The sequence below is a fragment of the Talpa occidentalis genome, unplaced genomic scaffold (assembly GCF_014898055.3).
Source record: "Talpa occidentalis isolate TD23 unplaced genomic scaffold, MPIMG_talOcc4v2.1 talOcc4.5, whole genome shotgun sequence".
NCBI lineage: Eukaryota > Metazoa > Chordata > Mammalia > Eulipotyphla > Talpidae > Talpa > Talpa occidentalis.
This window is the reverse complement of record NW_023604861.1, coordinates 69,159,230-69,175,910: the sequence shown is the minus strand read 5'-3', so window position 1 is coordinate 69,175,910 and position 16,681 is coordinate 69,159,230. Positions and strand designations below refer to the sequence as shown.

Below are 16,681 nucleotides of genomic sequence, written 5' to 3'. Positions count from 1 at the left end.
TTCATTTTATGTGAGGTATTTATATTACAATTTGTCCATTAACCTGTCTTATTAATTTTAGACTTTCTTCTTGCCTTTGTGATTCATCTCACATTAGTAATTAATTGGCTGTTACACTTTCATTGCTTTAAATTTGGTCTGATACATGGAAAATACGAGTTTTATCATTCAGAAACATGGGTTAGATTCCATAGTCCACTATTTACTAAGTGATTAGGGCCCAGTCATGTAAGATATGGGTCTCCCTTTCTTGTATAAAAGCTTCCCTCAGAAGGGTTTCGGTAATTGAAAGCAGTAATGTATAGTCAGTCTACAAACATTGTTTGACAGAATGTGAAATGCCCAGTAAATAATTGACTTGGGAATTAAAGGGAGTGGTGGAGATTGAGGAACGTAGATCTGCAACTTGGAAACCTCCTGAAATATCTATCAAGCTTTAAAAATGTGTAGTTTTCAGTCTTGTTTTTTAAACTTCTATCAAACTGTTACCTTCAAATTCCCAATCTGTGAATTCAATATCATTATAATGATATAGTTTATAATTGCTTAAAAAATTACAGTAATTTTATTTGTTTTCTGTAAGTTTTAATACTACATGACAAAAAGGTTTCTAGAAGATTCATTTCAAAAGTTTCATTTTATTCAAAGATTTGAATAAAAATATTTCAGCTTCTCTCTCTGCATTCCAAGAAAATCTATATCTAACAAGGAAGGCGATGTTTTAAAAATATTTGGCACAGGTACTTTTAGCAATGAAATCTCACTGATTTGAATCTTCCCATTGGGAATTTGAATGCAGGACTGGTGTGTGTACTTTTGTACTAATTGTGAAGCATGTTAGTTTCTGAAGAAAAAGAATAATCATAAAACTGAGGTCCAGAGAAATTGGAGGCTAACATTACGTGATTATAGAACCAGCACTAGGATGTCTCTTGAATCTTAGTGATAGTTCCTTTTACCATATATACATCCTATAGAGAATATAGATTGATTATAAGTAGTTCCTTTGTAGTCATTGAAACTGTTCAGGTGCTAACTGTTGTGTTAGGTAATTTGATTAGGCATGAATTTATGTTGTATATATCTCTTAAAGTCTAGGGTCATTTATTTCATAATCAGGTTTAGTGAGTAATTTTTAATGATGGTGAGGAATATTGAGGGTATCTGCATTTATTCTAACTTAACACCAATAGTAGTTTTAAACTTGTTCTAGAGCACTTTGAGACCAGACCTGTTTTTTATAAAGGAGCATTTATTCATATAAAAATAGATATTATGTACCTTACTTGCTGATTCTTTTAACAATTTTTTTTTACACTTTAGTAATGAACATTTAGATAAGTTTTAAAATCCTTTTCCATGTGTTTTATAAAGTATCATGTTCACAGTATATCAGCAGTACCATTTATTGACTTACAAGTTAATTTTTAATTTATATACTCAGTGCTTAAATAACTGGATAAGAAAGATGATCATGATTGTGGTTATATTCATAGCAACAACAAATAACAGATAATCCTAATAATATTAAGAATGTATTATATGCAATATACTTTATTAAGTATATTATAGTCATCATCTTATTATTGCTTTTCTTACCCTATCACTGTATCTTGTCCTTAAAAACTACATTAGTTATTAGAACCATTGCCAAGCAAAGAGTTATAATTAGGTCGGTACTTGTAGGTTTTCTAAATCCTTCCCATTCCTTAATACTCAGATCAATTTCTGTCTCTTTCACAATTCTCTAGATTTTTTTTTCTTTCCTGAATTATAACAATGTAGTATTTACTTCATAACTTTATTGGCATTGTTTTTATATATCTTCCTACAATTGGGGTATTTTAGAGTTGGACCTGGCCTTAAAGGAAAGTTTGTATCTCCATTTTTAGGTTTTCTAATTAATTCCCGTGGACGTTATCAGCTCTGTAAGTGTTTATTGAATGTCAGAAAACTATTAGCATGTAAATCACAAATATGATGTCAAACTTGGTTTGAATGGAGAATGGAATAACTGTTCCCTCATCGTGATAAATGTTGCTCTTGCTATGTGCCGCATACTGATGGGCATTTAAAATATCTTTTTTTTATTTTTTTTAATTTTTTTAAATTTATTTTTTTAATAAGGGTCGATTTTTTTTTTTTTAAAGATTTATTTATTTATTTATACAAGCACTGGGTACAGTCAGAAGTGCGGGAGGGTGAGAGAATTCACCAGAGCCAGAGCGGGGAACAGAACAGGCAGAAGGACCGAAGCACATTGCTGAGGGGAGCAGCGGAGAGGTCTGTGCGCCATGTGGGACCCTCCTCCGGTGGCCGGGGAGCAGCCGGGATCGAACCAGCACTGCAGAGGCTGCAGGCTCGCAACCCAGCTCTCAACTGCTGCGCCACCGGGGAGGCCCAGCATTTAAAATAATTAGCACCCATGTAATATATACTAACAGAAATTCAGGACTTCATCATAACATCAAACATTTTACAGTTCATGTACATAATTTTCCATATAGAGATACCCTTAGTACCTGAGAGGATCTGAGGGTCAAGACCAACACAGCTCCCAGAAATGGGAATATTCTTTGCCATCACGTTTATCTTAAAAGGTATTGGGCCTCCCCGGTGGTGCAGCAGTTGAGCACTGGGCTGCGAAGCTGCCTGCAGCCTCTGCAGCGCCTGTTCAACCCTGGCCACCGGCGAGGGTCCCACATGGCGCACAGACCTCTCCTGCCGTTCACGCTGCTCCCCTCAGCAGTGTATTTCGTCAGTCTGCCTGTTCTGCTTCCAGTTCTGGCTCTGGTGAATTCTCTCACCCTCCCGCACTTCTGACTGTACCCAGTGCTTGTATAAATAAAAAAATAGATCTTAAAAAAAAAAAAAGTAACAGGTATTTAAAATTCTATTTCAGTGTATTTATACTGGTTTTACTATAGTCATGTCCTCCATCCTTTCTCCCAGTTGTTCACAGTCCAGACAGTGATGAATTATGTTTAGCCTTTGAATACAACGGCCCTTTGGCACACTGCACAATAATTCTCCTTGGGTTGTATATAACCTGATCTTAGGCCACAGTCCTGTGATTATTTGATCCCCGCAGTGGCCCTGTGATGACAGGCCAGGGGCAGATTTTCTAAGTTAGGTGGTGTTGGATTTCTTACTATTAATAAAGCATTATATAACGGTTTAACACATACAGTTTTTCTTTGACATCTAAATTTTTGTGGTGTTATATTTATCTACTCCTTGAGGGAAGTAGCTTTTCAGATAATCTAAAGATAGGTTTTTTTTTGTCTTTTGCTCTGTAGGAAATTTTTGTTTTAATGATAGCCAGATTATAAATTTGTTAAATTTCTCAAAGAGATCTCTTAAAAGCATTTGTTAAGATGTATATAGTTCTTAGTAAAATTTAAATTTCTCAGCATTTTTAAATGAATGATTTAAAAAAAAAGATTTATTTATTTATTTATACAAGCACTGGATACAGTCAGAAGTGCGGGAGGGTGAGAGAATTCACCGATCCAGAGCAGGGAGCAAAGCAGGCAGAAGGACCGACCTACACTGCTGAGGGGAGCAGGGAGCAGCGGGCGGCAGGAGAGGTCTGCGCGCCACGTGGGACCCTCCTCCGGTGGCCGTGAGCAGCTGGGGATCAAACCAGCGCTGCAGAGACTGCGGGCAGCTTCGCAACCCTGCGCTCAACCACTGCGCCACCAGGGAGGCCCTTTAAATGAATGATTTTAAAATATATTTTGTGTCACTGAATTTTAGTGAGTGGATGTTAAGATTTTTTTTCTATTTGAATATATGTCATGCATTTGTATGACTTAAAAGATGAAATTCCGCAGGATGAATTTTACAAATCTCGTTTTGGATTAGAAGTCTGCCATGTTGGGTTTGAGAGATTAATAATCTTATTCAGCCAGAATGATTTGGACATGTAGGACAGATTTTTAAGTGAAAAACTTCTTAATGGTAAATAGGAATAGATGCAGGTATCATACTAGTTTACAGTTTGAAAGGTGATTTAAAATGTGGGTTACAATTGGGCCTCCCCTGGTGGCACAGCGGTTGAGCGCTGGGCTGTGAAGCTGCCCGCAGCCTCTGCAGCGCTGGTTCAATTCCTAGCTGCCAGCGAGGGTCCCACATGGTGCACAGACCTCTCCTGCCACGCCCGCTGCTCCCCTCAGCAGTCGTATTTCGACCGTCTGCCTGTTCTGTTCCCTGCTATGGCTCTGGTGAATTCTCTCACCCTCTTGTGCTTCTGACTATACCCAGTGCTTGTTTGTTTGTATGTATGTATGTATGTATGAATAAATAAATAAAAATCTTTAAAAAAAAGTGTGGGTTACAAAGTTAGTATTTTAGGTTTTGGTTTTACTTTATATAGAGATCTTATTTTTATATGTAGGAAAAATATAAATGTGCCAAATTGAAATGGATAAAGTAATGTTCTAATTTATGATCTCTTCTTTTTAAATTTTTAGTTGTTGACCTCCTCTACTGGAGAGACATTAAGAAGACTGGAGTTGTATTTGGTGCCAGCTTATTCCTGCTGCTTTCACTGACAGTATTCAGCATTGTGAGTGTAACGGCCTACATTGCCTTGGCCCTGCTCTCTGTGACTATCAGCTTTAGGATATATAAGGGTGTGATCCAAGCTATCCAGAAATCAGATGAAGGCCACCCATTCAGGTGAGATGTCTGACAAACAAGACATATATTGGCAATGCTATGAACAGGATTAGTATTGAGTCTTCATTCTGTCTGTGGAGTATTTATTAGCACTTTAAGATAATTTCATATTTTTGTTACAACATTGCCCAGAACGAATGCTTTTGAGATGTTGCAAAGATCATGCCATAGGCTCAGGGTAAAAAAGATTGGGTTTATGTATCAACAGCCTAACTCTACTACTTGTTTAGAATATCTATATAATAGAAGTAGGTGTAGATTATCTAATTTCAGACATTTTCATCACAGCAAAGAGACACTGTGTACCTATTAGCAGTCACTAGTCACTTCCCCTCAACCCATGACGTGTCTTTAAGTGAACTTTTTCTCAAACATGTTAATTTCTCTCAGTAGGAAATTGCCTTCTGTTACCTAAGATTACTTCAGTTCTTTTAGATATTGTCAGATTAATTTTTATCAGGTACCGCTTTTATCATATTTTTTGGATGAAGTCCAAATATAGTCTGTCTTGTCTCTCATCCCTTCTTGGATTTTGTGTCCACTTTTATGCTGCCTTTTTAGTTTCCCCCATTGCTCTAATCTATTACACTTCTATTTGGTTCTGTTTTTTATTTTAAGACCTCTGTCTTTGAAGAATGTGTCCCTATTACTGGCTCAGAATTATCTGAGCACTCATTTCCTGTTGCACTAACTATAGCTTGAAATGTTCTATATTTTATCTACTGATATAATTTTTTCCCCAAAATAGATGGTGAATGTTTAAAAACTTTTGGCAAGGCATGTACCTATGTGGCATGAATAAGTACATAACTGTGTATTATCCAGTTGATAGTAATGGGTAAACTTAATTGATTTTCACACCTTCATAAGGAGCGCTACTAAATTATTTGCCATTTGTTTTTCTCAGCTTTTCTCAATGTATTGATGAAGTAATGCAGCTATCTAAGTTTTGGGGGAAAGAATATTTATTGAATGCCTTTTATAGGCCTTTTATAGTTATAAAGTAAATTCAGCAAACATGCCAGTTTTTCCTAGTTCTCCAGTCACACAGGTGAGGATGATATCATACTGTTATAGGACAGGGAGAAGGGCATCCCAAAACCCCGCAAACCTGCCTATTCTAAATGGGTTTTGTCATCCGCCGCATCAACACAAAACATAGGAGACTTTAATGAAAAGGATCTTTAATAAAACTAGGAAACAATACAGGTAAGGCAAAGAATCTAGTTTCTAAATCAAGCACCCAAAGTTACCCATCCCCTCGTGGGTAAAAGTCCATCCAAATGGGATCGGCCCAGAGCAAGGCCCCAAAGCCTGCCACAAGTCTAAAGCATCTTCCAGTGGGGACCCACAGAAAAGGGTCACAAACAACCGGACAAGCCCGGAAGGAAAAGAGCAAAATCAACATCAAGATAAAAGCTGCCATTGTCCCCTCCCCATGGGTCTCACCCACATCTGTGTCACCCAGTCCACGACCAAAAGACAAGCGCAGTTTCTTCACGTGTCTCTAGGCTCCATGCGCCTCCTCCAGGTCTCCTTCTGGCTCCATCCTGCTTCTTTCCTCCGTCTCTTCTGCAGCTTCTCCTCTTCCTGCTCAGCTCCACCCTCCCTTGGATGGGACAGGGAACCTCCCCCTTTCCTGGGGACCACCCTGTTACAATACCATTAATATCTAATACCTATGGTCGTTGGAAAAGAGTGACAAATAGTGTTTGGCATTGCATTGAAATCACATAAGAGCCAGTTGAAGTTTCGTAACTACCCACAGGACATTGATTGGGGGGGAAGGAGGGATTGCTGCTTTTCATGCCCACTGGCCAGCTTGTCTTCAGTAAGAACAAAAGTAGTGGTACAAAGAGGCGGTAAACAAGCTAAAGTTCAAGCCACTTTCCTGCATTTCTCAAAGCTGCATAAGTAATTGCTGATTTAAGTGTAGATATGAATCTTTGAATATTTTTAATTTGTAACATAGTTGGTTAATAAATAACAGTTGTCTTACTGTGTGGGAGATCATTGTGGCAGTGAAGATAGATTCCTGGTCCTTAGCAGTCTATACTGCAGTATCAAAAATATATAACTATCCTAATACTAAAAGAATAATACAAACGAAAGTGTCGTCAGAGTTACATAGTAAGGTCTTCGGGAAGAGAATATCAGAAAGAGGCTTTGCATTGGGTGGGATTTGAGGTGGGGCTAGCAGACTAGATGTGCTATCAGTAGAGTAAGAGGAGAACATTGTGGATTAGAGAAATTGGTGAATTACAGGCATTAAAATTTAAAAATTTTTAAAATGGCCCATTTTTGACTGCAGCATAGTGAATAGTGGGAAAAGGGTAGGAAAGATGTAGGACAATTGGTTGAAAAGTGGGAACCATAGAATGCCCAATGTTTGAACCTAAAAGGATTTAAGAAAGTATATTTGTCTAATTTTACATTTGAGAAATCCAGTTTTTAATGACCCATAAAAATGAAATGCCCTTTGCAAGGTTATATAGCCAATTAGTAGCTGGCCTTCTGACTACCACCTGAGTTCAACCTAAATAGTACTGTCTAGCTCAAATAATGTAATCTGTCATTGGCTGAGAGAATGGATTAGGATGCAGAAAGATTGGAGATTGTTTTGAACACAAATAAAATATTCCAGTTTGTAAATAATGAGTACTTAAACTGGGGTCATAGAACAATATATTAAAAAGACGAAGAGAGATATTTGACGCAAATTGCAAAGGTAGAATAATGAAACAAGGGGGGATTGTTATTTCCACTGTAAGTAACTGTGTCTACTGACATGAGTGACTGGGTAAGATACTACTTTCAGCAGATAACAGATAATGCTGAGCATTTGTGATTTGTTTCTACTCTGCCCAGATAAAATGGCGTCATTGAAATAGTAATAAGTGAAGCAACTCCTTGCATTCCTGCAGACTTGACTCCATTCCCCCGTTTTGTCCTTCTTCCCTCCATTACAGTTGTCTTCTTAAATTTAACAATTCTAAGCTATTTTAGTATAGATTTTTGGCATCCAAAGGGAAGGGACTATTGTCTTTTATTGGGATTGCCACTATCCTTTTAGCAGCAATTTCACAATCTGGGGCTTGACATATTATTGGGCAGTGCTGAAGACAAGGCTGAGAGAGTGTAATATTTTGGAAATGAATGGGATCTTTGTTAGAAAAATGATTAGACAAAATAATGTGAACCTGAAGGAAAAAAAACAAACCCATAATGAGCCTCCCCTGGTGGCGCAGCGGTTGAGTGCTGGGCTGCGAAGCTGCCTGCAGCCTCTGCAGTGTTGGTTCAATCCCTAGCCCTCGGTGAGGGTCCCACATGGCGCACAGACCGCTCCCGCTGCTCCCCTCAGCAGTGTACTTCGTTACTCTGCCTGTTCTGTTCCCCACTCTGGCTCTGGTGAATTCTCTCACCCTCCTGCACTTCTGACTGTACCCAGTGCTTACATAAATAAATAAATAAATAAATCTTTAAAAAAGCAAAAAAACCAAACCCATAATAATTACCAGCATTTTATTGAGTGCTTTGTTATGCCTGATTGTTTTAAGTATTTTAACTCTTGAATTCTCCTGATAATCTGCATTTTATAAATGAGGAAACTGAGGTTTAGAAGGAACACTAACTAATAAAGGTACACAAATAAGTGGCAGAATTTAAAATTCGATCTCAGATCAATCTTTCTTCAAAATGTATACTGTTTTCTAAGTCAACTAATTGACAGGGCATATTAATGAAATACATTGTGTTTACAATGTGATTTTCTACATTGTGCTTAATTGGAAACAATAAGCTTTATAGTAAAACGTTTTATTAATATCTTCTTTCACAGATATATAATTGCTAATGGACAAACATCTAGGGAAAAATCATTGCTATACGTGACAGTTCTGATATGTTTTGTTTTCTAGGGCATACTTGGAATCTGAAGTGGCTATATCTGAGGACTTAGTTCAGAAATACAGTAATTCTGCTCTCGGTCACGTGAACTGCACAATAAAAGAACTGAGACGACTCTTCTTAGTTGATGATTTAGTTGATTCTCTGAAGGTAAGTTTGTTTATTTTTAACATACCCCAGATTTAAAGTGAAAGGAGTTGAGTGAAAATTCTGTTTGTCCATATTCAAGTAAATAATTAGATGAAATCATGTTACTATAAATTTGTCATTTAAAATTTAGAATCTAAAAAAAAATAAATAAAATTTAGAATCTGAATATTTAAAATGGAGAAAAGTACTATTCCTTTAAAAGCAAAACATTATAAATTCTTCCTTTTGGAAAACATAAGGATTAAACAGAAGAGGAAATTAAAGGAGATTTTCATTTTAAGAATAGCGATTATATGATAGATTTAATACTAGGTATGATCGATTTAATCTGCTTCTCTTTGTTATAGTGTCTGCTACTTAATTTCTTACCATGGGTGTGATTCATTTGCATATAAGCTATTTCATATCTTGAACTCTTTCTTGGAATGTTTATTATGGAAAAACTTTAATATTCAGAAACATCTCAACTAATCTTGAATTGGTAATCACTGGAAATTTTTCTTTAGTTTTTGGATTGTGCTACCTGGCAGCTGTTAAGAGTCTCACCTTGTACATAAATTCTCTCCAAGTTCAGAATGACCCAGAGCAAGCACTAAAGTGGTCATGTAACTTGAACCCTAAGTACTGGGACTTAAGTGCTTTTCCCTTACATAGATCTTGCTGTTTGTGTTTTGTGTGGTGGATCCAGTGATTCTGCTTATTAACACAGACTCATTTCCAATGTAAGATATTAAGAAATGTAGTATGGTGGTAATTACAATTTTTTCTTTTCCAAAAGGTAGGTACTAATTTGCAGTTTATTATGCAAGCAGAGGATATGATAGCAATAGGATGGTTGGGTATTTAGACTCAGTGAAATTATTTCTAAACTAGTCAGAAGAGGTTTAAATGCTCAAAATACTTATAACAAACATCTTAGTCTTATTAAGCCAATAGATGGACATCATTTTCAGCTGTGTGCTTCTCGCAGGTTAAGACTTGGATAATATTAACAGTACATATAATTTAGTTTCATTTTATTATGTCTTTTGTATAAAGTGCTTGCATCTAGTGTCTTAAATTAAAAATATAAAGAGCATGATTACGCTATTTGGGATGTTTAATTGGTTTCAAATGAGAACAAATGAAAATATTTTGGAATAAGTACGACAATAAGTACAAATTTTTTGGAATAAGTGAAGTACAATCTTGTACATATAGATCCTAGAAGAAACCACTTCCAAACCAATCTTTACAGAGAAGTTATACTTGCTATGTATAACTTGTAGAACATGCGTGACACTCATTGAGAGGGTGCTAGCGCAGTCTAAGATGAAGGGTCTGTGAGTACCGATTGAGGAAAAAAAACTGTGTAAATAGTGACAGAGGTTCAAACAGTAAAGGGCTGTATCTGGATTTAGTAGTCAAATATTGGTGTGTGTGAAGGCGACTTCAAACAAAGGCACCATGAAGCTTGATAGAGGAGAGAGTTGTTTTATAGACTTAGTAAAAATTGTAGCTGACATAGTCCAAAAGTCATTCTTCATGTTTACATGGTGTAGCAGTGAAGGCAACTGTGTATGCCTGTAATGTAACATTTTTCTTGAGAGAAGATGCATTCCTGAGCAAATTTACTTTTTAAAAGATTTATTTATTTATTTATACAAGCACTGGTTACAGTCAGAAGCGCGGGAGGGTGAGAGAATTCGCCAGAGCGGGGAACAGAACAGGCAGACTGAGTGAAATACACTGCTGAGGGAAGCAGTGGGCGGCAGGAGAGGTCTGCGCGCCATGTGGGACCCTCGCCAGCGGCCACGTATCAAACCAGTGCTGCAGAGGCTGCGGGCAGCTTTGCAGCCCAGCGCTCAACCGCTGCGCCACCAGGGAGGCCCAGCAAATATATTAGAAAACAAAAAATTGATGAGAATGATGTACTATGGTCCAAAGTTTAGAAATTTGAATTTAAAGCTTCTACTATCTTTAATCCAAGTAAAACTTTCGTCAGTTTATTGTTATTTACATATAGCCCTCTGTAAGCTGTCAGAATATTTGCAAATGTTAGAGGAATATGAAAAATGTTAGAGGCCTGATTAAATACTTTAAAGTCCTTTTGAACCTATTTTACATAAATATTTGAATATAGAGTATGAGGAAATTTTATTAATAAATTACTTTCATGAGTGTATGGACAAGACAGGCCACTGAGCAGGTTTTCTGATCCAGCAGACCAGGTAAAGGAGGAGTCAGAGTCCTCAGTGGCTTTTGCAGGTCTTTTATTTAGATTTACCAGGCATATGGCTGGCAGGGGTGATGGGGGGCCAGGAGGCTGGCAGTCCTCCCAGCCCCCAGCAAACCCTCACTCTCTCTGGGCTCTCTGGTGTTCTCTCTGCTTCTCTCGGCTCTGTTCGTTCTTGGCTTCTGCTGGTGTCCCCGTGAAGCCGCCCTTATAAACTCAGTCTCTCAGCCCAGGTGTACCCACTTCAGGGGCCCGCCATCAGGCATGCATTCAGGACCACAGGGTTCCCTCATCTATCCTAATGGCGGGAGGGCAGAAAAGCCTGACACTTTTTCCTTACCCTACAATGAGGTAAATTAAAAGTTTTCTGTTAAATCTTGTAAGACTTCTTTTGAAAATTATCTTAGGGTTTTTTTTTTCCTTTGAAGCAATTATGTTGATGAAAAAGAATAAATGACAGAAATTGAACTTGATTAACTTTTTTTTTTTAAGATTTATTTATGCATATAAGAACTGGGGCACAGGCCAGAGGTGAAACAGGGGTGAGAGGATTCACCAGAGACAGAGGGGTACAGAACAGGCAGAGTGACTGAAATACACTGCTGAGGGGAGCAGTGGGTGAGTCAGGAGAGGTCGGCTGTGCCATGTGGATAGCTCGCTGACTGGGGATCAAGCACAAGTTGCAGTGGCTGCAGATAGCTTCATAGGTTGCGTCTTAACCCCTTGCGCCACCAGGGAGGCCCCTTACTTCATGCCCATAAGTAACTGCTAATTGGAAAGAACCAAAATGACACATAGATACCTCCTGGAACACTTTACTTTTACTATGTTTTCTTATATTTTTCAAATATTATTTCTGAATATTGAATACAAAGACTTCCATTAGGAAATAGGAAATATTTTTTCTCCTTAAGGGTTAGCAGTAGTTTTGAAAAGAAAAAAATTAAAGATAAAAACTTACGTGCATGGTTTCCCCAAGTAGTTGTTTTAAGGTCAGAGGTCAGGGTAAGCTGCTTGTTGATGTCCACAGAAGGCGATACATTCAGGGCTCCAAATAAGTATAGTTGCTTCAGATTATTAACACATAGAATGACTTAGTAGTTAAATTTGCAAAATTTTTTGTGGCCAAAGTAAGGTGATAGGTATGAAGTTTTTGTATATAACTCAATATACATGAAGGATCTTTCTTGATAAATCTTGTTCTGCTATATGGGGGAGCTTCAGTTAAACCTTTTCTCTCTCTCTCTCTTTTTTTTTTTTTTTTAAATATATGTGCCTGGTTCTAGGTCTCATCTCTTTTTGGTAGCTGACTTGGACAAATAAAAATAAGACATTCTTATTTTTTATTTATAAAATATTTCTCTAACTATAACAAATTTACTTACATAAACTGAATATTTTTAAAGTTCTGCAGATTTATCCTTTCAAATTGTTACACATTTGTTTTGCACCTTTTGCAGTTTTCTGTGATCGTCTAAATCCTGGAAAGTATTACAGATGTCCATAGCTTTGAGTAATAATTTGTGTCAAATATTAATAGGCAAAAACACTGACAGATTATTTCTAGTTCTATTCAGTACCGTTTATTTCAGATATTAGTATAAAACTTCATTGTAGCCAAATGTTTTGAACAGTTATTTTAAAGGTTATATTATTTCTTAAAGTGGGTTGTACCACTGACTGTCAGAAGGTGGAGGAGGAGGAGTGGAAGGAAGTAAAGGAGGCATGTTCTCTAGTGGCGTCGAGTTGAGAAGGCTCTGTCTGCGTCCCTGTCTTGGAAATTCCGGTGCTTGTAGTTTATTAGTCTCAGATCAGAGAAGTCAGAGATTGGACACCTTAACCTAGTATAGTATCTGCCTACCTTGTTTATTTTAAATAACTTTACCACCAGAAGACAAGTATAAGATAGTTGAACTAACCAGCTAGTTAGGTATAATTCTGTCCCCGTGATTAACTTCCTATGTAAGGGACGTTTCCTGTTTTAAAAGTTGATTCTCAACCTTGACTGCTTTTGGGACCACCAGCGAATGGCGAAATTTACTGATAGTGGGTGTGGTGGTCCCATCCTCTCAAATTCTGATAGGATTTTTCTGGAGATAATGCCTGCAAGAATCACTGTTATTAAAAGTTGGGTATTAAGTTATGAACCCCGGCCTATAGTTTCTGTTCTGGGTGCCTGTCTCCCCACCCTCACTGAAAAAAGAAAAGCCTGTGAAAATTCCTCCTCAACTTTGGAGCTTCCTGAGTTACTCTTAGATTTATTAGAGGGTTCTTGCCTTCTGAAACCTCAAATTTAAGAAGCTTAGTGATTTTACATACTACAAACTAAGACCACACATTTAGGAGAAGTCTCTCATTTTTCTGTAATGGGGTGTTGGATGATAAAGACGAGATTCTATGTGACAGTTCTCTGTTAGTATTGCTTCCAAGAAAATTTCTAGCCGTGGCAGCCTGATCAGGCAACCCTAATGTTCCAGGATTCAGTCTTACATCTGAAATTGAGCCAAAAAAGGCCTGAACTCTAGAAATGGGTGACCCAAAAGAACGTTAAGGGGCTCTTAGGCAGTTAATTAACATGCGCATTTTGACAGTTTCCTTTCTGGCTTTGTCTCACAGAAAAAATAAAAGGGAAGTAGGCTAGAGAAAAAGGAGAAACAGTCAAAGTGATACTAATGCCTGAGACTGAAGATGTTTTTTAAAAGATGAAATTTGAAATGCAGACAATGCAGAAAAAAATTTGAAAGTGTCAGTATTGCCAAAGTAATTTCTGAAATTCTGTTAAGCATCCTTCCTTCATTTTCCAAAAAAATGCATCCCCACCCGGAGGTGAGACATCTAATAAAATTCTGCCGAGTTTTTTAATGAGATATCTATGATACAGAGATAAATTTAATAGCCTTGTTTCCCTGGAAGAAAGACAAGACATGGCCCTGGCCATTTTTTCAGTATTTATGAGGCCTTATTTGCACTGTGGCTTCATTCCTCCAACCTCATTGTTGCCCACAGAGGTGAACTTTGACTTGGTTAAATATGCATCAGCTGTAATGTGGTAAACTATTCACCATGGAGTAACATGGAATTTTAGTTGCACAACAAGAGCTGCCTGTTGGCTTCTTTAAAGTGTTCAGTGACCTTTTTCTGCCTCTTATGGTAGCATGCACATTCGTGATAAGTTCACGGTAATAATGGTTACTCTGTAGGTGGTTTTATAGCAGAGCAGGTTCTGGAGTCAAGTAAATCTATCTGAGATCACTGACTTCTGCCTATTGGCTTAATCTTTCTGTATCTTGGTTTCCCACTTCTTTGTGGATAGTGGTATTTAATTTGGATTTAGGATGAGTTTTAACTGACCTAATGTATTTTCAAGAATATGTGAGTTGCTGCTATTGTTACTACATAGCAGTTCCAGCAGTGCAATTGGTAGCTGCTAGTTCTCACTGCAACCCCTTGCTCTTCTGATGTGTGTTTTCTGTAAGCCCTTGTCCCCAGTGTTTTGTTTTGGGTACTGAAAGTGTTAAATTTTCTCCAGACTGCTGCATCATATCCAGACTTTGTTGTAACATCTAAAAACTCTGTGATAGCACATAGGGATGTGAATTCTGGTTTCCCTTAAAATTAGGAGAATGTGATTGGCCTGAAATATTCCATGGCAACAGCTGCAAGCTGGGTTGTGGGTGCCCACTTGAGGTATTTCTGTCTGTATACCTCAGGCCTCATCCAGCCTCTCCTGGGATATTTATGGCACTTGAAGTTCTTAACCTTTGTCTGGATAAAGACAGCTTTTAGGTGTGTCCTCCCAGTGATATTTGACCCTCAGGTGGCCCCGTGTGAAGTTTTGGGCTTTCCTTGTGGTTCTGGAGTGAGACCTTGTTATTAGTGACTTAATGACCAAATTAGGACTTATTTTTAACGTGTGTGTATGTGAACATCTGAATTTTGTGTCATGGGTAAGGGTGTCTGTTGTTAAAGCCATTTATTCTAAAATGTGGAAGGTTGACTCTTCCCTTTAGACTTGTGGATGTGGTAGGTGAAAAGAGCTCTGCTGCTCTATAGTTAACTGCTCGAGTGAAGGCTATATTTAGTTCTGCAGCAGAGGTCTGTAAAAGCAGCGGGAAAGACTTCCTGACTGCAGTCATGCTTCAGTTCTTTTTACCAGTGGTGCTCAAGTGATTGCTAAGACCAGTGCAGCATTTAAATTTTGATTTTTTTCAGTTGGCCAGTGTTATGCTTGGCATTTATTCACTTGAACATTAAATTCAGTTGCAGGTTAACCCAAGTGTTGCTATTTGTAGAACTGACAGTTGGTGGAAGAATTCCAAGTGTCTTCCTGATTTGCAGTAAACATGCTTGCTAGGGTTTGAATTTCTGCTGTAAGCTGGATATTAATCAGTAATGAAGGTGTTCTGAGTTTACTGAAAGAATGAATTTGTGGAGAGAGCTAAGGTTTAGATAAGGGGCAGCAGACTACTGCCTGTTGAGCTCATGGCCTCTTTTTGTACAGCCTGGGAGCTCAGAATGATCTGTAAAGGATGGTATTCAGGTATAACAAAAAGGATAATATGACATTCTAAGTGGCCCACAAAACCTACTATGTTTACTAAAAGCAGTTTTTCGATCCCTGCTTTTATTCTCTATTGTCTGCATCTGCCGTGGTAATAATTGCACTTACCGCATGAAGTTAAAAAGAATCAGTGAGTTTATATTTTTAAAGCATTTAAAACAGTGCTGGCATTAATGGAATACAAAACTGTATTCAGAATAATGATCAGTTTTAATCATAGCTATAAAAGCCTGAGAAATCCTCATTCCAGAGTTAACTATGGTTGTTAAAACATGGTACAATAGACAGTGCTCTGATCCTTAGTAAAATTCTAGAGGTGATAACTAGTACCTGAAACCTAGTCTCCTTAATAAGTACTGTCTTCTTGTTGCTATTTAGCTATTTGAGATTTTAATGTCCAAATTACTCAACTTATATATAAGGACTGTTAAAGATGCTGTTAGTACTTTAAAATCAGTTTTGTAGTCAGCCTTCCCATCTAAAAGCAAGGTGCTGTTAGAGCAGGGGGTGGGGAGGATGTACCATTGCCGTATTTTCTAATGTCAGAGAAAATATCAACTACTTGGTAGCGCAGTCTAGAGAAAATGGATCTAATCTATTGTCTGAAATACTGGTCGAAGATGGTGACTTAAAGGGAGATATATACTTTACCAAATCTCCAAGGACTATGTCTAATAAGTTAGCATGTAAATGGGAGGCTTTTATTTGAAATCTTTACAAGAAAACTTTGTTTTCATTAAGCTAACATTATTTTCTTATAGTTTGCAGTGTTGATGTGGATATTTACCTATGTTGGTGCCTTGTTCAATGGTCTGACTCTGCTGATTTTGGGTGAGTCTGCAAAACCTGCGGAATGAAAATTTGCGTAAAAAAGATCGTGTGTAGGAACTTAGAAACATTTTAGAGGAGAATATTTTCATTGTAGGAGAAAAGAGTATGTGATTGAGATTGTAATCTTCAGATCTCTTTAAATAAATTGTTACCGTTTATTGAAATGCTACCTTAGTTCTGAAGACTGTGCCAACTAACCACATACTGGGTGGCCTCATTATACAGGGTACACTCACACATCTGATCAGGGATGGCTGTATTTATAAAGTCTGTGTGACACCTTTTGAAGCCAGAATGGGTCCTGTAGTCTCCCTTGGATAATTCTCACTTTGCCC

General features: G+C 37.6%; 1 protein-coding gene across 1 annotated transcript in view; it reads left to right on the top strand.

Moving 5' to 3' along the window:
* RTN4 (reticulon 4) overlaps nt 1–16,681 on the top strand; it is a 69,279-nt gene that overhangs the window by 50,407 nt on the left and 2,191 nt on the right. The window contains 3 exon segments of the mRNA XM_037527415.2: nt 4,476–4,683; nt 8,601–8,739; nt 16,277–16,346. Coding sequence (XP_037383312.1) covers nt 4,476–4,683; nt 8,601–8,739; nt 16,277–16,346 — 417 coding nt within the window.